The sequence below is a fragment of the Phoenix dactylifera genome, unplaced genomic scaffold (assembly GCF_009389715.1).
Source record: "Phoenix dactylifera cultivar Barhee BC4 unplaced genomic scaffold, palm_55x_up_171113_PBpolish2nd_filt_p 000133F, whole genome shotgun sequence".
Lineage (NCBI taxonomy): Eukaryota > Viridiplantae > Streptophyta > Magnoliopsida > Arecales > Arecaceae > Phoenix > Phoenix dactylifera.
Genome location: NW_024067693.1, coordinates 22,652 through 43,018, shown reverse-complemented (window position 1 = coordinate 43,018; position 20,367 = coordinate 22,652). Strand labels below are relative to the sequence as shown.

The window sequence follows — 20,367 nt, the reverse complement described above, 5'->3', positions numbered from 1 at the left end:
GCCACGTGAACTGACCACTAATCTTCTAGCTTCGAGCCAACCTTCTGGGGTTCTCCTTTTGTTTACTTACTTCAATTGGGACTTATTAAAGAATTAAGACCTAATCCAACTCTATTGGTCCTCTTGATTCCTTTCCAAACAGAGCCTAGAAATGTATAAATGTCCTTCGGTGTATGGTTCTTGATATGCTTCGGAACTTACTATGGTAGATATGGCAAATCGACTAATAGAAGCTTGCCATAAAATCATAAGCCAATCAATAAAAGTCCGCTATATGGTTTTCCTTCAACTAGCGGCAACTAGTCATAATCGAGAACAATTTCTATAACCATGTGACGAGTGGGTGAGATGCACGGATGAAATGCTCGAGCATAATCTTCGGGCAAGGCACGATTTGTTATCAAAAACTTCTCGATGATAGGTACAAGTCCACGCCTATATCAACCACTCCCGAAGGATTCTCCAGGCAAATCTTTCTGAATTTTTTTGAGTGATATTTTGTTCCTCTCATACTGCTACTATCATAATATTTATGCTATTCTTTGAGAATTAAATCTGATTTAGCCATCAGAGAATCCCATCGTACACTCTCGATCAAGTGGACTTTCTCTGTCGGTAGTCGTTTAAGTCGGAACGTGGCATTAGAGCCACCATTTGAGCACAGTCTTCTTTATCCTTTTGCTTCGGAGACAGACCGCGACCTTCAATTTGAACTCTCGACCAGTCTAACAAACAGACCGACCTCTCCAATGACCTCGTCAATTTGACATTTAGGTCATGTCAGATCTCAACAGCAACAATTCTCATCATAGCCTCAAAAGATCGTCTATGGTTAAGGCCTATAATGTAGACTCCATATGGTTAGTCGCATAAGATACCAGGCAAAAGGTTCCGCTTTGCAAAATAATATTAGACAAGAATGCCCTATATATCCTAAAACCCTTGTTTTTCTTAATAAGAGACCAAGTGCATGACATTGCGTTGTATTTCTGTGATAAAACACAACAGCCATAGTCAGCGGATCTAGGCTCCTATTCAACTTAGATCAAGTACTACTTGTGGAAGGGTTTGTGCTTCCCAAGGGCCTTTGACTGCAACGTCAGGCATATTTTACTTTCTTGGATGCGTTTGATCTTTGACGACGGCCGTTCCAACTTCCAATATTCAAAAGCCTGTTTTAGGCATTGTGAACTGACGATGGCATTGGATCTTTTGTTTCTCCTTCTTTGTTCTCTTCCTCTGTGAATTCTTCGGTCTCCTCGTTGGACATATTTTTTTCCTCTCTAATGAGAGCTATAAATGCTCATTTAGATCTTGTTGTATATATTTACATACATACATACATATATAAAGAGAGAGAGAGAGATGGGGTTGCAATCGTGACCATGGTTCTATTAACGAAGGATTGTGGTTATAGAACTGGACCTTGTTTTCTAGACTCGAACAGGGGAAATTTGTGACTGTCAGACTATTTTACTTAAACAATGAATCATGCATGCATAAATTACTTCATCAAACGGCCAAATTAATGTCAACATTTAAGCTTGTTCGATGGACATGGACACCATCAATAAGGCTCATATAAACTAGTTTTGATCCTCCAACTTCTACTCTATTAGACTCGAAGAGTAGTGCTTGCAAATACCTGAATGATACCATATCAAAAGCTGCAAAAGCAACATATCAAATAGGGTCTACTTGCTAAAAGTTGAAGTCATATAAATGGTATACTTTTTAGATTTTTGATACATACAAGATAAATAATTTGTGTAACTTGCTCATATATACATACATGCATGCGGTGGAAGGGGCAGGGTATATCTCAAAACAAAATTTAAAACCATCCATCAAAAGTTCCAAGAACTGGTTTTTTGATTTTTTTTTTTTTTTTTTACTGCATTCGATGTTGCTTGATGCTTGACTTGTCTGCTTTGCAATAACACATACTAGTGCTTAATTTTGTGACTCCAAAATGAAAAAAAAAAAAAAAAGATTACCTTGCCTTTTGTTTTTGCACCAAAGCTAATAATAATCACTGTTCTTGGGCTAAATTCCCGTTCATCTTCCATGCATTGGTAGCCAGATTGCCATTACATCATCTATCGTGGAGGTAACGAGATTAAGAAGCAGACGTCCTGCCTTCCTATTTGCACATATATTATAATCGTGACAGCGCTGCAAGCTAGCTTGTATGCTTCTTGTGTAACTACCAGAGTTCGAAATATGAAAGGCAAGCGACACAACAATAATACTAGAATATGGGTCAAATTCTCGGTTCAAAGACCTAATCTGTGTCCCTCCCAATAACACATCACTCAAATAAGTCATCGAACATGCTTACCCCTGCTCGTACAAAAATTATACCCTACACGACATGCATCATACAGCCGTGCATCATGCCAATAATCTTGGCTCGTTTCTATGGGTTTCAATCATCATATGATTATCTCAGTGATTAGCCCATAAAAAAGAGCCGAGGTAATTGGTATGGTACACAGCTACATTAGTGCATATGTTGCAAGATATAATTTCTCCTACTAATGGTTCCTTATTACTTTCTTTTGGTTTTTCAAATGGCAGAGAAGGCCTGCGTGGGGGCTCCTTAATGGTTCCTGTTGGAGGGAATAAGATTTTTTTCCCAAATGACATAAATGCCCCTAAGAAGCCGTACAATTTCCGACCCCGGACGGCCGAAGTCGGCGTCCGACTTCGGAACGCCCGACCTCAAGACGACCGACCTCGAGACCTCCGACCTAAGAAAAACCCCGATGTTCGAGGTCTATTCTTGTCAGCCACCTACTACGGCCGTGCGCCTCTGAGGTCTGGCCGAGGACCATACCTTGACGCCTCTCTGGCATTTATTGCGCATGGTCGCTGTAACTCTCCGGCTTACTCCACAATAAATGCGGATCTCCGGCTCACTCCACAATAAATGCGGATCTCCGGCTCACTCCACAATAAATGCGGATCTCCGGCTTACTCCACAATAAATGCGCATGGCTCCTGTCATCTACGGACTCTCAGCTCTCCACGGCAAATCAGCCCAGCAGAGTCTAGTCAACTATGATAAGTCTCCGATCTCGGCCATACCTCCGACACCAATGCAATAATTCGCCTGATAGCGTGCTAGTTCGGGCTGTACGACGCCCTCACCGCCGACATCAGTGCAATGATCCGCCTGACCGTGCGCCGACCCGAACGACATGCCGAGCCGTACTACGGCTTCGCCTTGTTACATCGCAGGTAAACCGACCCCCGCCTATAAAAGGGAGCCTTGGCCTCTCAGGAGGGGGTTGGAAGATGGATGCACTCTACTGACACTGTTTATCTCCTTTCTACACTATTTGCCCCCTCCCTGACTTGAGCGTCGGAGGGCCGGCGCCGGAAAACCCGGCCACCGGCTCGTGTGCAGGCACCCAGACGGAGGACGCCGCCAGCTGACGGATCGTCGCCTCGCCGCGTGGACCAGCCGTCCGTTCTCTCCGACCGCCCCAGACGGAGGACGCCGCCCGCCGACGGACCGCCGCCCCGCCGTGAGAACTCGCCGCTCCCTCTCCTCGACCGAAGATTGCCCCCGGGTCCAATTTCCAGCAACAGTTCCGTATATATCCTTTACATATAGGGAAGGTTAGTCTACATTATATACCAATTTCAGGGCATATCCTATGTATACCTTGAAGACAAGTAGTTTTTTTGCAAAATTTATCCTTGAAGCGAAGTTTTCATCTTAATTAATTATTTTTTTCTTTTAAATAATACCTTGTCATCAAATTGGGATATTCTTTAGACCCATTATGTATCTGTTGTTCTTTAACTCAGTAGGCAATGCTCATGCGAAATTAGTATGAGCTGACGGTGTACTCAAAAAAATAATATTTTTGGATAGTTTTTTTTTTTTTTTTTGTTGCTGAATACCGAAAATAGAATTGTATCTTTGTAAAACGACCCATAGTCGATCGCCATCTTTGATCACGTAAAATTAAGTTTCAAAACCCGCAAGATATTTGTAACCCAGCCTTGAATAGTCCCCCCCTCCATCATTGGCACCAAAATTCCTTTTAACAAGTGGATAGGAGCGGTCCGTTCTTGATGTACTGCATGCAATAAGTTATATAGAGAGATTTTAGTAGGTGGGTAGGGTTACTGTAGTGACGTGAGGATGGAGAAGTTGGGCTGACGTCCAAGGGATCAGGTGCGGAAGGAGGAGGCCATCATGTCCTTTCTGCCGCCCTCCTCCCCTTTTCTGGGTGGCTTAATTAACCCATCAACTAAGTCTGCCTTCAGGGATATGGCCGAGGGCTGGAATTCGAGAACTGGAAATGGGAGAATATCTTTCTAGGATATCACGTCCCTATCTCGTCATCATCACCACTTACTCTTCCTTCCCAACTTTAAAATGCCCTAATGACACGCCCTCAATCCGAACAGCAACCTAATCAAGCCGACCAATAAAATTTTATCACATGGCTTCTACTAATATAATACCATAAAGTCATTTTTAAATATATATCCCACATGGTTAAGCGGGTTATTGCTATTCGAGCAGTTAACACATACATCCGTCTTTCAACTCCAAGGCGACCTATTTCACGTACGTAGCGTGCCATTCCATATAGTATCAGAGCGAGATTGGTCAAGCAATTTGCGGTTTAGATCCAATATATTTGAAGCATAATTTTTGGAGCAGCAACTTAATTATTGGTGGAGCATAGCTTTACTGCTGATTTTACAAGTGTGTAGATAACGATCAATACTTTGGTAAGCAGCGATTATAAATCGCAACCTGATATTTGCTCGAATAAACTTTCTAGTATTCAATTATTAGTTTGACAAGTTATTATATATTATTGTTACTGCAGCAATAATGGTAAAGGCTGTTGTGGTGTTTTGCAGCATTGACAAGTCCAATGTTGTTGGCACGGACTTTAAAATAAGGGATAGTATTGAGATTCATTGCCAAGTCCTAATCATATTAGGATTCCTATTTAGTTAGTCATTAATTTTAATAACTTTAGGATTCTATTCTACTTAGTTATTCCTTCTATAATAGTTATCTTTGTCCTTTAGTAGTTATCAAATCTTATCTTTTAGTGAGTATTGGTTTTTTGAATTTAAATAGTAATCGAACATCCTACCTATATGGTACTCTATTTAAAAGGGCCTTTGATGTCTTCTTTAGTATGGCGTGAGAAAAAAAAAAGAAGAAAAAAAGTAAGAGCTGCTCTTCAAAGTGAGGAGTGAGAGAAAGCCCTTTTGTGTGGCTCAATTTTTTAATTAAATATTTAGTATTTTTTTTGTTTTTTGTTTGGTGTTTGTTCTAAATCTTGGGCCGGTACGATCGATCTACTCTACATAACATGCCGTTCTACAAACATGGCTATGCATGCCTTTTATCATAAAGGTTATTTCCACAATTGCACATGTGCACACATACATAGTTTTATTTCCACAATTGCACATGTGCACACATACATAGTTTTTTCAGGAAGAGAAGAGGTGGTACCGAGCTTAAACTTGCAAGCACTCTTTGTTCAAGCCAAGTAAGCAGACTTAAGCTAGCTTGAGCCTAATCTAACACAGTCATGTCTCATGACGGAATGTCCAACCCCAGCTCCAGGCCTCCAGCTAGAGTATCTTGAAGTTTTAGCTGGCCTCGGAAAGCCTTGGCCTTAAAACAGACAAAAAGAGGGGAAAAGAAAAGTTCAGCTTGAGCCTTGCACCACTTATTAATCATATATTGGACTTATCAGTCATGAGGGTGGAAACCAATTGGGCAACCTTGGTGGGTGCTGATGGATCGGCCTCGTGCGATAGCGTGTACAGGCCAATTCGACCTTACTCTAGATTGGACAAGCTCGACTAAAATTCCAAGCTCTTCTAATGATTTCTCCTATAAACACAACTTAACCTTTATTATGTTCATGGATTTATCAGAGACCTGTGACTTCATAATTCTATTACTCAAATTTAAATGACAGGCAAAGGAAATTGATGCCATCTCGACCAAATAGTGGAGAAAGAAGCTGTCCGCTGTGTATACGTCTATCGATGCATGCACATTTGTCTACATGTGTGTATATGGATAGAAAGATTTAATTAAGAAAAAGATGCATGTAAACCATCCCAATGGAAACCCCAAATGGAGCCTGGTCTTTCAAGTGTAGTCTAGTGCAACTCAGGCCAAGTATTGATATCCTGGCTCAGGTCAGGACTCGAGTGGTTCCAATCCGGATTCGGGCCGCGTCTTGGTTCTGGGCTGGGTCCGATTGCGGCGGGCCTCACCCTGCGGCCTGCCAGGCTGGGGTTTGTGGGGGAAAATTTATAGCATGCTAACGATTAGGTGTTGTTGAGGGAAAATTTTATGGGATGCTAATGATTGATGGCTGATCACACGTAACTCATCAATTAATAGGAGAGGAAGGAGAGGAATCCTTCACTTATTACATGAGGACTTAGTAAATCTTATAGAACTTGCTTCACTGTTATTTTCGATGGTAAGACTTCGATCGGAACGCATCAATCATCATCATCATAAAGTTGGAGGATGATTATTTGGCTACCATATTTATGTTATACAAGCAGCTATTGTGAACAAATAAAATGGCTCCCTAGTTTCACCATATCATTCTATGGGCTTCAACTAAGTTGGTGTCAAAGGATAAGGTTACTTAATGGGGAGCCCCATAACAGGTTCAGCTTTATGAGGCTTTCTGAATTGCTGTTGTAGTTGCAAAACTTATTTTTTCAGCATAGCTGGGAGAATGTGCAGCGCTCGAGTCTAAAATAGTCAGAACAAACAAAATGCTTGTTCCTGAATTCCTTGCAAGAAGGAAAGCATCGGTCTTCACAATATTTTAGTTGATGTGCCATATGTCTCGTCATGCTGTTCAAAATTCTCTGGGGACAAGTGCTGTGGGAGAAGTCAAGCTATGGAAGGCATCTTGGCCCACAGGAGTACGCGGACAGGAGGCAAACTTCCATAAACGACCAACTTTTCAGTGGATTCCACGCAGCTAGATGACTCTGGCTATTTCCCAGTATTTGCTCCTTCTTTGTCCTTGGCGGCTTATGAAATATGTCTTTTTCCTTATACTGATTTATGTTTCGTTTTTGGAAGCCATACCCCAGAGCTCCAATGGCGAAGTTTTGATATGCCCTTCTCCAATTCGAAGGTAGAATAAAGTCATAAAAAATAATGGAGAGAAGGGGAAGAGAAAACTAGGAAAGGCAATAAACCAAAACTCCACGTCCCAGCCCTCCCTCTTTTTAATCAAAATCAAAATCAAAATAAATCCCGAATGAAGGAGATTTGTTTCACATTCATCCCAAATTCCTCGCAAATCCCTCCTATTTCTCTTTTCTACCATCCTTTATTAGAGAACAATATTTTTTTTATTATTCTTATTATTGCTGAAAATTATTTATTATATTATATATTTTTTCTCTTATTTTGTCTAATGTTATATGAAGCACTAAGATTATTTTTATATTTTTTATTTGATTTGAATGAAAAAATATTTTTTTATAATTTTACCCACCCCAATCCATTCCAACCTGCACCGATTCATCTGAACCTACCTTGAGCAAGTATAAGACGAATAATAGTCATGTGGTTCTTAATTGTGAGACGAGCATGGATAATAGTCTACCTAACCCGTACATGCTGTATTATGACCTCTATCAAGTAAATAAAAAAAAAAGTCTCTAAATGCTACCTATTGCGGCTGGGAATCGGTCTGACCAAGATGTCAAGTTGGTTGAGCAGTTGGAGTGCTCGGATGGTGGGGTTCAAACCGTAAATATAGGTTGAAGGTCGCAATATGCTTCTAAGGTGGCGAGGTGGTGGTCGCTATGGGCGATGGCTCCAATACTAGTCGCCTCTGAGATGGTGCTAGAAAGAGGAGACCATATTTGGACCTTCGCTCTGATGTCAGATCCGACCTGAAATAGTAAAGACGAAGAAGTCCTCTCGCTGAAAAGGGTCTGATGCCTAAGTCAAACGAACTCTCAGAGAGCAGCAGAGGTGTTGTGAGAGTGGCAGAGCGATGATAAAAGTACGTAAGAATGCTCAAGAGCACTTACTTGGAGAGTCTCTAAGAATGGTTTCTATAGGCGAGGGTCGGTACCTATTGCCAAAAAATTCGGACGTGTGGATCAGCCATTTTTAGTAGCCCATTGCATGTCCCAAAAGTCACGCACAGGCAAAATGACAGCGCATCTTGCTCATGTAGTTATGAAAATTCTTCACGACCGTGGATGAGATGCCGCCAACTAGGGAGAGAATTTGAAATTCGAACTCTCTATGCGCCTCTAGGTCGGCCACGTGGTAGGTTTTGATTGATTATCGAAGGTTTCGTGGTGAGCTTTGATTGGTTGGTTACGGTTAGTTCAGAGGCGTATCACTTGCCCTCATTTTCAATGTCTAGCTAACTTGTCGGCTCAAGTGATGGAAGTAAACTTGTTGATAAGGCCAACTAGCCAAGGTAGGCCATGAAGCTGAGCCATGAAATCAAGCCACAAAGCTGAGCCGCTGCAACCATCCCTTCAATTTTGCTGCAGAAATCTTTTGAATACTGCAATTATGAAGGACGTGCCAGCATCCACGCTTTTCCAAGCAGTATCATTCATGGCAAAAATATCAGCATAATAGTTAGATGTTTAGGCTGATGGCGATTTGAGTGATCGTTAGGAGGCGAATGTTCGAGTGATACATGGCGAAGATTGGCTAGAGTAGGTGAATCAATATGCTAATTCGAGCTATTTGAGGCTCTATATAAGGCAGGAGATTGGTGCATCTCCCTGATTTTGATCTCCTATGCTCTAGAGCTTAGAGAGAGAGAGAGAGAGGCAATGATCAAGCCTTTATGGCTATTTTCTTCCCAATGCTTCTATCGAAGTTTCACCACCTCACCTGAGTACACCCGACCTACAAGCTTGTATTTGAAAAGATCCAAGTCCTCAACCTTAGACGGGTAAGGAGGAGGAGAGGGGGGGGGGGGGGGGGGGGGGGGGGTGTGGAGCATCTAGCTGGCTGATCTATCTAGTGCTGATTTACAGTAGGCCAAAGAGCCGACCTTCCCAATTCTTAGCACAAAAGGCCGACCTCAGCGGCTTTTAAAACAAAGAAGGATGCAATAGCTGAGGTTTGGGCATTTGATAGTACTCTTGACCCATGACTTTAAATGATGAGTGAAATAAAATGAGCCGAAACCTACCTATAGTTGGCTAGCTTACTTCATTTTAGTTTATTAAATTTGATTATGATAACTGTTTTATACTTGATTAAACGGGTCATATATGTAATTGTTATAATAGTAATTATTTTAAATTATGTTATAAAATTTAAAAAATATAATTGAAAAAATTATGAAATTTATTTTATATGTATGAATTCTCAGCATGGCTGTGATTTGGCCCTGTCAATAGAAATTATTCATTGGTCTTGTCGACTTATAATATGAGAAACTGGTTTTGACGCCGAACCATCGGTGATTAGAATAGTGGTACTTGGCACTTTGTGCATGTTATATCTGACCCATGTCACAAGTTACATGGCCATAGCTTGATGTTAGGTTTCTAATATCAGTTTATGAAAATAATAATAGATTTCAAAAGAGATATATATATTATTCGAAAATTGATCTATTCTCAATTAGTATGATGCTCTTTAACTAATTATTTTTTTGGCATGCTTAGACCCTACTTTGGGATATTATGTTGCTTACTGGGCTAGTATAGCTCATTATTTCTTCTTTTTCTATTTTTTAAATTTTGAATCATAATTGTTCGGGACTTGGAGAAGTGCGCTAGATCTTATGAAGATATTCTCAATTATTGGAGTTCTAGTCTAGACTATTTTAGACTAATTTAGTTAGAACATGTTATTTGATTTGAATATTTCGACTTATGTCACTTTGGAGTAACTATGATGATTTATTTTAGATCACGATTAAATTAATTTACAAAGAATCGAAAAATTATTATTATTTTAAGATTATGATATATTTTGTGGACTTGCATGCTTACATAGTCCGCTTTGCAGATATACAGCATCTGTTATACTCTAAATTCAGAGTCTGATACATCACCATTCTTCATGCCTTCAGATCATCAAAATATGGCCCAGCAAAATTTTGCATCGACGCTACCACCAACGGCTCTTAGACACATAAAATAAGGTACAGAATGATGATCAAAGGAAATTCCGTTTCAGAGCACCTGAAACATGAACATGACCAACTACGAAGCCTGATAGAAGCTCCACTCAGTCAATACCCCGTTCTCCTTTTTTTTTTTTTTGGATACATCAAAAAAAAAATTTGACGCAGTGGCCCCAAAGATCCACAACCACGCCCTGCTCGAGTATAACCTAATTCTTTTATCAGTGTGATATTTCACCTGAACACGCGATCTCAGTCTCCATTCTGTCTTCCAGGGTATAATCAACTCCTTTGAATACGGTTACGGAAACGCCAACAGAAAAAATAAACAAGAAAAAAGAAACCGGGGGAACTCATCCAGTACAGTGACTCCCGTCAACATCCCCGCCTCCACGGTCACCGGCCACTTATTCTCACCGCGGAGCAAAGGACACCGAGAACTCCGTCGGAACGCTAAGCTTCTCCTCCCACGACTTGGAGTCCAAGAAAATTTTAGATATTTTACCGGCGACCCACGTCATGTCCGGGCGCGCCGCCGCCTCCGCCTCCACGCACCGGAGAGCTACCCGGATCAGATGCTCCGCCGCCTCCACCGGGTAGGAGTCCCGCAGCCTCCGGTCCACCCAATGCCGCACCCGCCCCCGGCGCTCCTTCTCGGCGGAGTACTCTGCCGGCCCGATCGCCTCCCTCGCCGTCTCGATGAGGGAGACCCTGTGGAAGTTATTGTGCCTCTCGTCGAACCGGTGCTTGATCGGCTCCTCGCCGGATAGGAGCTCCAGGAGCACCACGCCGAGGGCGTACACGTCCGACCGCCAAGAGATGTTCCCGCCGGCGAGCAGCTCCGGCGCCATGTACCCCCTCGTCCCCTCGATCTTCATCCGGCGGCTGTCCGATCTTTTTAGCTTGCGGGATGGAGAGGACAAGGGAGAGATCTCCGCGTCCGCCGCCGCCTCCTCCTTGTCGGCGTCGGCGTTGGTCTTGGCGAGGATATCGCCGGCGAGATCGGCGGCGCCGAAGTGGCAGATCTTGGCGCGGAAGTGGGGCTCGATGACGAGGATGTTGGAGGCCTTGATGCAGTTGTGGATGGTAGCGGAGTGGTGGTGGATGTAGTCGAGGCCCTGGGCGAGGTCGGCGGCTACTTGGATGCGGGACGTCCAGGAAGAGAGCGGGGTGAAGTTGGGGTTTCGGGGGTTGCGGAGGCAGTCGGCGAGGGGCGCGCCGGGGGAGTGCTCGTAGACGAGGTAGATGGTGCCGCCGGCGAGGGAGGCACCAAGAAGGCGGACGAGGCTGCTGTGGTGGCTCCTGCAGACGGCAACGAGGCGGGCAGGGAGGGCGGCGGGGTCGCCACGGAAGGGGCGCCGGAAGACGACGACGTCCTTGCCACGGAGGGAGCAGCGCCGGGAGGAGGAGGCGACGAACTTGTTGGTGACGGCGGAAATCTCGGAGAAGGGGTAGAGGGTGGGGGTCTCCTGGCGGGAGTTGCGGAGGGCGAGGAGGGAGTTGCGGAGGGCGACGAGGGAGGCGGAGGAGGAGGCGTTAGAGGCGACGGAGGAGGAGGAGGAGGAGGAGGAGTTGGAGGCGGTGTTGCCGGAGCAGGAACGGGAGGTGGGGCGGGATGCCATGACGGCGCGTCGAGACTTGCACATGGGAGGACGAGAAGAGGAAGAGAAGGGGAAGAGGCCTCGCAGGCATTATAGAGGAGTAAAGTTTTGGGGAATGGGAAAGAAGGAGACCGCGCGCGCGAGAGGTCGCGCCGGGCGACCGGCTTGGGTTGTTTTAAGTGTGAAAGGAAGTCCGAGGCTCTTGCTGACGTGGACCTCTGACGATGCTGACACGACAGAAGCCAAGTGCACTCGCCGGAGGAATCTTCTGCAACGGACGCACACTTTCTGTGTTCATAGAGGATTTCAAGATTGTGATGAGAAGATAAAAAGATAGCCGGTGGATCCGAGTAAAAAAAAAGTAGAAGTCTTACCTAATGTGAATGGATCTTGAAGGCAACTCTAGCCTTGCATATATCTGGAAGATCCTTCGTTAACAATTGGTGGATTGGACTGTTAAAAGTGAAAATGTTGTGCAAAGTGACTGTATAATGATGAAAAATCAATTGAAAGATTATAGTCATGTACGGTAAAAAAAAAGAATATGAAAGGCTCTACCAAGAGCAGTGGAATAGAGAGAAAAAAAAAAAGAAAAAAGAGTGAGAAACTTAATATAGTACAAATAAAATATTTTTTAAAAGAATTATTAAAAATGGTCGGACGAAAATGATCGATTAACATGGACTTATAAAGCCGACTTATGATTAAGCCAAGGGTTCCAAACTTTTTATAGATATAGCTCGAGTCAGTTATAAGTTTTGTAGAAAAACAAAATGAAAAACCAGATTGAGCCTGATTTGTTGCAGCATGGGAAGGAATGAAATGAATCTTTCTTGGTAATCGAGTCTGCAATCTCGCTGAAAGCCACTACTTTCTATGAATCTGCTCCTAAATTCAAAGCATCCTCACTCTGTTTCTAGAACTGAAAATAATATTATTTTTGGAGGGATCGATAGAAGAGGTTAATCTCCACCTTCTATCATATACAAACCCTGCTTTCTAGGAATTAGTTCTAATTATAATAAAAAATCTCCATCTCATTGCTCAGGTCACAAGAATGATACCATTAATTCCAAGCCAATGGCCCAATGCTTGGTGATAGAAACCAAAAAGCAAAAACATGATAAGAATAACTTTATCCCCGTTGGATCCCTACCACGACTTGCTTGTGTCTTGTGTCGACGCATGCAAGCCATCTTTATCGAAAGGACAGAGTCTTAAACTCCGGTGGGAGTACGTAGGGAACCGTGATTCCGGGAGGAGTGTCGGTTCCAGATTGAAAGGTGGTCTTGCTCCAGCCTCGGTCTCCACGGCTCTACATGGAATCCGGATACGTATGGCAGAACGCAACGCTTGCTCAATGCTCATAGAGTTATAGTCCTCAACCTCACACAAAAGAAGGTGACATCTTAATGACCAGGAAGGATGGCCTTACCACCTTTTTATTTTCCATTGACAAAATGGATGTGGCGGCTTGACTCCAGGGCCGCTGAAAAAATATTGGAGCAGGGCTGTGACATCACACTACGGATTGGATTTGGAGGCACATCATCCCTAATGAGGAAGTTCGTCTTCCTGATGGGCGGCTTTGGATGTGATGCGCCATTGACGGACACTTGGACAATTGTCAATTGAGTTGTTTTGGCTCTAATTGTTCAATTAATTGAGTTATTTTGGAATTGCTTCATTTGGCTCTAATCATTTGCATTGGATTGGAATTTGGCAAAAGCTAGCTGAATTGGCCATCAACAAAATTGATTCCGGGGGTGTATTTAAGTGCTCCTTGATCATCCTTATATGTGATATTAGCTCCTTGGAATGAACAAGTCAATTTGGAATAGAATGCTGTCATATGGTTCGGAGAGGAATTTGCTTCGAAATTCTAGCCAACCGTTGATCGACGAGGAATTGGCTTAAGTTAGTATTCAGTGAGTTAGTTTGATGGGTTGCTTGTTGTTTTCAAACTGTTACTTTTTTTTTATTTATATATAAATTTGAAATAATTCCTATCACACTCCAAAATCATCATTCGGGTCGGCCATGCAATATGGCTGTATGAACTCTAAAGCAGTATCTTAAAAATCATGCATGATCTAGGATGAACAATTTTTATTTTCAATTAACTTTAGGATTTAAAACTATAGATAATAGCCAAATAATCAACATGAATATGAAAACATCTCTCAGCAAATATATAGTTGATAATAAAATAGTAAAATTCATACATCAATAATCTGATGATTGAATAATGTTTGATGAATCCAGTGTATACATTTATAAAACACTCATATAAACCATATCAGCATACACATCAAGATTTAATCATATAGCAACTCAATTATATGTATATCAATAACTCTCGAGATACATGTCATATATCACCACAATTTTGTTAAACATATCATATATTACCAAATCATTAATTCTATTCAATAGTAATTCAGTAAGATTATTTTTCGCTAACTGGTTAACACAAGATGGATCTTGACGATATTATCATTCCGACATGCTATATAATATTGTCATTCCAGAAATGCCCTTAAACTTTTACATAGAATGGGATAAGATTTTTCTCTTTATTAAGGGCATAATAGATATTTTACATATTTTTTTAGAAAAATAGATGCTCAACTAAATAGAAGTCACTCTAAAATATACTATCTTTGTATGGTCAACTAAATATACAAAAATTATTTTTTTAGATATCAACTTTTTAGAAAAAATATATCAGTAAAGAGAAATTCTTTCTGCGAATAAAACGAGTCTTGGTAGGTCTCTTTCAAATTCAATCATGTATTAATGTTAGGCAGGCGGGGGAGGTAAGCTCAACGTAAGATGCACGGGTCAAATGCAATGAGAAGAATTTTCATTCATGATATTTGATTTTCTAGCATGCGAATATTTTATTGACAAGTGATAGATCTTTCTCCATAACCATGCTTGTAATATTGATGTGTGATTCTACCTACCATTAAGATTGTCCTCAGTTCAAAAGCTCCTCAAACCCACTTACATTTAGAATTCAAATGTGACCAGAGTACGTCATTACTTTTTCTTTAGTTACAGAATGGGGGGATCTAACTCCGCCCTCTCCACTAGCCCACTCCAATCCCATGCCTATGTAGCAGAGGATAGTATCATCCGAGCTAGAGTTTGGTGGTAACTTCTTCTTCTTCTTTTCGGTAAAATATTCTATAATTTTATAAGGGTTACAGAGATCGAGTTTCATATGACACCATTAGAGTGATGGACAATTTGAGAAGCAACCCAATCAACCGCACTGTTAGCCTCCCGGTATAGTTTGGTGGTAACTTTATTTCTGACGGATTTAAAAGTTAAGATAGTTGGCTTATTTCTGCCTCTCTTTGGCCTCGCATGAGAAACTGCTGCTGACCAGATTGAGAGGACGGCCTGCCATGTATTTATGTTCATCAACATCCATGACATAATACATGTGGAGACTTGCTTACCTTTATGGATGGTTGAAGGAATTAGAGCAAAGCAATGAAGTCAGGCGACTTTGAGGGAATTTGTTTGTTTTTATGGAGACATTATGCCCTACATTGCATGTACCATGCCATTCACCTCATTTCATTCTTGTGGATCTCATTCATCATGCGTTCGTCTCGATGATTGGCCCACAGAAACGAGACAAGATGATTTGAATGGTGCATGATCATGTTGGTGTATATGGTGTAAGGTATAATTTCTCATTTTTATGATCATCCAAGTTAGATTATTCTCGAAGCTCTTCATTCCTTGCATTTGTTTTCATGACCAGGACTTCTCAACTTATTATTGACGGAGTGTAGGCAGTAGATTTATTAGACTTGTTAGTTTAGCTATGATCATTTGCTTTGGGTTGGAATTGGTACGAGGTATTTTTTAATTGGCCCTAAACAAAAGTGATTAGAGGGTATATTTTCACGGTTATAGGACCACCAAATCTTGTCTCTGAGCTGCTTCATATGAATGGATCAGTCCAAGGCAACATCCGTCATCATTTGGAATTAGACTGGAGAGAATCTTGTTATAAAATTCTGGCCAATCTGAGAATAACTGAGAACCGTCTTCATTGGCGTCAAGTGAGATAGCTAGTTAGAGTCAAGTCTTCAGTAAGACCTGAATGGGTTTGGGTGGAGTGCCATCTGTGGGAGCCTTTTGAAGAGCACATCTGAATAAACTATGTCAAGGATTAGAGTAAAGATAAATATGTCGCTATTGTTTGATCTAGGAATATATTTATGATGCATCCAATGACATAAGGGCTATAGATACATAGGGTATTCTTTCTTTCTCTATTTCTTTTTTCGTTGGATATGTTACAGATTTTTTTGCATACATACCCTCCTTGTATTAGAATTTGCATAAATATCCTCGCAAAATTACTATTTACTTGTATATCCTCATAAAACGCTTGATATATATATATACACTTTTCCTATTTTTTGTATGTATACTCATGTTATATAATGCTGTTAAGAAATGAGAGGTTTAAAATATGAATGACCGAAATACCCTAATGGTAAAAGTAAAAAAAATTATAACGGCATATATGTAAATAACAATTTTATAAAGATATTTATTCATTTTTATATATTTAGGAAGGTATATACATTAAAAAAGTCCTATATATTATTTTACAACTCTTTTTACGCCTACATACAAGAAGAGTGTGTATACTTTTTGAAGCTTATCTATCATAATATGATAAAAGCATACTTGCTATGCTAATAGGCATGCTATCCTCACCAATGGCATCGTCCATATATATGCAATCTCATGAATATATGCTTATGCTTGTACATATTTACATCACCTCTTTATATGTAGTTGCTTGAGCATCTAACTTTCATAGCTTATTTCACTGCTTGTTTGGGCGAAGACCATTTTCTCGGCCTAGTCTAGCATTGAATGATTGTCATATTATGTTTTTATTTAAAATTATTATTCATCACCACTCTCTTCATCATCGTATTTAGTACTAAGACATGTCTAATGAATTATCTTCTAGTACATCTTGAATCGCACAAACTTCATACCATACCAATCCCCTCCTACCACACCATATCCTGAAGCTAAGACTGTGTTTAGATCTGCAAGAGGATTGGGTTGACCTGCTTCAGATCTGAAATTGATCCATTATCAATCCGATCTAACCGGAATTATGATCTTTTTTGGATATGACATGGATTAGGATGCTTAAATTCCCAATCTAAACTCGAATAGGTTCAAAGCTAGTGTACCATATATTTCAAAACCCTACTTGAATATTAAAAAAAGTCTTTTTTTTAAAGATATAAATTTGTCAATAATTTATGTTATTGATCATACTAATGTGTGCTTATCAACCAAATCTCATAATAGTAACATTAAATCCATTCTTATCCAATATGAGAAGAGCCACATTAGGTTTAGATTGTGCCTATTTAGAATCTAACTTGATTCACTCACAACCTAGTTATATTTGGATTCTGAATAGCTAACCGTCTCTTGAATAGATATAACCATACGTATACATTACCATTAGGATATTCGGTGTTTGGTTGGTGCTCTTATGGTTTGCTGGTAAGGTGAAAAAGCAAAAGGAAAGAGAGAAAGCACTGAATGGTTAACCTTATTTCACCCTTCTTCGAAATAAATTATCCAGGTTAAACATGGTAGAATAAAATTATTAATCATTTTTTCGGGGACATTTGACTGGTTCGATAAGCAACTTTTCTAACACGTCATTCCACCATCATCCGTACGTAAGAGTTTTAGAGTCTAAGTTGCATGGCCAATCCTTTTTAGATGAGTACAGTGGCAAATCATCTCTTCATTCATCACCGATTGTTTTTTAAATAAATCTCATTAGGCAGCCAGCCAGTGATAGATGCCTTCTGATTTCCACATTCGACCCGGCGTTCCCCCGCGATGACCGTAAGCTTTTTTATATATATATATATTTTTAAACGCCGGTTTATATCCAACGGATGTGAATACGGTCAATAAAATTAGAAAACAAAAGGCTACACAAGAGTTCTGACAATGACCTTCAGAATGGTGAGCCACAAAAGAGGCACCCAGTCTGCAACATCATTTGCCTTTTTATAAACATGCATAGTTTGGTAGAAAATGTACTTTTCGATAATCTGTGAATATCGTGGAGTAATGATCGGTCTCCAGCAACACATTTTCGATTCTGAACCCACTTAATTACTGTGTCTAAATTTTTTTTTTTAAGAAGAAGGCAACCCACACCTAGTACCTATTTTGCATAGAAAATATGCTTCCATGAGGCTCTAAGCTTAGCGCACACAATAGATGTATCAAAAGACCCACCAATCCCCTGCCGCCGCTGGTCTGACATTGTGGTGACGAATCCCATGCCTCTATTACCTCCAAGGACGCGACCAAGAAGCCACGTGTCCTCCGACTCTGGTCCATCGGCCTGAAGCAAAGAGGGGCCCAGGGTTCTGTCGGAGCTGTAGCTCCTTCCCTTGGGAACTCCGGCGAGGGCTCGCCTCCTCCACAGGCAGCATGCATCTCTTCTCTGCCGAGATCGTCCCCCAGCCCCTCGATTTCGAAGGTACTGCTATCGTCGGCGACCTGCCTTCCTTTCTTGCTCTATTCCTGGAGATCCTTCTTCTCTATTAAAGATATATTGTGACTGGAAATTTGGGGTCCCTTTTTGATTCGAAAAACAAGTTCTTTGGTGGATTCGTGAACAATTATAAGAATGCTAGAACAAAAGCATTTTATTTTGAGAAATTCATTGCTTTATGTTCAGGTTTCTTGTAGATTTTCAGTTTTTCATCACCTTGGATTTTTTTTTTTTTTTGCTTGCCCGTATCATTCAAAATTATGGCTTTCGTGGATGGAACTGGAGTTGAGGAGGATTTAGGCTTAATTCCAACAAGAATTAGATCGATGGGTACGCATATGACTTGAAGCCAAAAACACAAAACTTGCTGTTATTGCAGGGCTTGCTTGGTCTTCCTATGTAGCAAAAGGCGTAAGATCTGTCCAAACAAAGACAGAATCAATTGATATATTCGGTGAAGTTGCAATCTTGCTAGAATGATTCAAAACAGGCCTCTGACTTGGTTGAAAGTCTTAGCCCTATCGAAAAGGAGTCAAGGAGTCCAACATGAAGTATACAGCCTTCTCTAACTTAAAATTAGCCCTTTTGACATGGAGTCCAACGAGAAGCACACAGCCTCCTCTAGCTCAAAAACAATCCAAGAGACACGAATTTGCCATGATCTTTACATGCAAGGGTTGTGAGACCGCATCTGCGAAGGCACTCTGCGATGCATCATATGAAATGGGAGTGGTGGTGGTGGCTCGCTTTGGAGGGTGCAATTAATGATCTCCATCTCATTGCAGATCGAATTGGTTGGTTTGGGGAACCTGGGAGCTTGGAAGATGTGTTAGCAGCATGAGGAGGGAAGGTGAGGAAAGGTTCAGTTTGGACCACCCTGAATCTTACTTTAGAGAATCTGGCTCGAAGCAAATTTTGAAAGAAGAGGAAAACTAAGGATGGTTGGCTGTTGGTGCTTGTTGGCATTTGCGAAGTCATGGACACCAGAGCTGGTTGGACCTTAAACATGCTAATGCGCGAAGTTCTCAACTATTGTGTTTCTTCCTCGAGATAATTCTGACAGAAACCCAGAAACAGGTAGAAGCAAAAAAACTTATATAAAAAGGACCCAGTATATATTCATGTCTTACAGCCCTCCAGTTTCACCAATTCTTGTAGTCCCTAGGCTGATTTTTTGCTACTTTAAGAGGATAATACCTGGATAATTATCACTTCTTACCGGCATTTTTTGCTGCTTAATGCCTGGTTGTTTTCTGATTGCTTGCTTGCTGCTAGGCTGCTGAATTCAGTTTGATATGCATTACAGGTGTTGCCATGCATTGTCTCTTATAAACTTTGATGAAAGATTGTAGGATTCTTATAAATCGGTTGCATGTGCAATTTATATTTCATACATTTTGAGTAGCAGAGAGGGCCTTTGAGCTTGTGAAAATAAATCTAGTATCAAATAATGAAATAGAGAAGGATAATTTTAAATAGGATTGGATGAAGAAGGTTACTAAGAGAAAGAATAAGACTTTGTGAAAACAAGAGCAACTATATGGAGAGGCCTGAGGTAGGAATATGCTCTCATAGGATTGGAGTGGTTGAAGTAGAGATGGACCTTTCAAGTGTTATCCCATATTCTTCTAATACAGTTGAGCCAAATAAAAAATCAGAACATTCCGTATAAAATTATACTTCTAGATGGTGGGGTAGGTGCAGAAACATAAGATATATACACTATAGATGATGATGTTTTCATTGCATTGTAAAACTAAAGGGGATAGATATCCAAGTATATTATACAGAGAGGGACACCAACAGAAGATAAGGAGCAAATAATGGTTTTAGATAGTTTAAAATGAGGTCTTTAAAACATGGTGATGATGAATCAAAAAAGATAACCACAAGATAATTTGGATGGAGGATAATTATTTGAAGAGACTTTTGATTTTTGGACTCGACTTTCTGCGAGGAACTCGTCAAAAAGCAGACTTTAAAGAACCAGTCCCAATTTGAAATATGCTTCTTGCTGATG

General features: G+C 40.9%; 1 protein-coding gene across 1 annotated transcript; it reads right to left on the bottom strand.

Annotated features, from left to right (window-relative positions):
- Nucleotides 1–10,174: 10,174 nt before the first annotated feature.
- On the bottom strand, nucleotides 10,175–12,242 carry LOC103705449 (lysM domain receptor-like kinase 3). Its single transcript, XM_008789156.4, has one exon. It carries the CDS (start codon nucleotides 11,804–11,806, stop codon nucleotides 10,574–10,576), a length of 1,233 nt encoding a protein of 410 aa, XP_008787378.1. The 5' UTR covers nucleotides 11,807–12,242; the 3' UTR covers nucleotides 10,175–10,573.
- Between the last annotated feature and the right edge of the window lie 8,125 nt (nucleotides 12,243–20,367).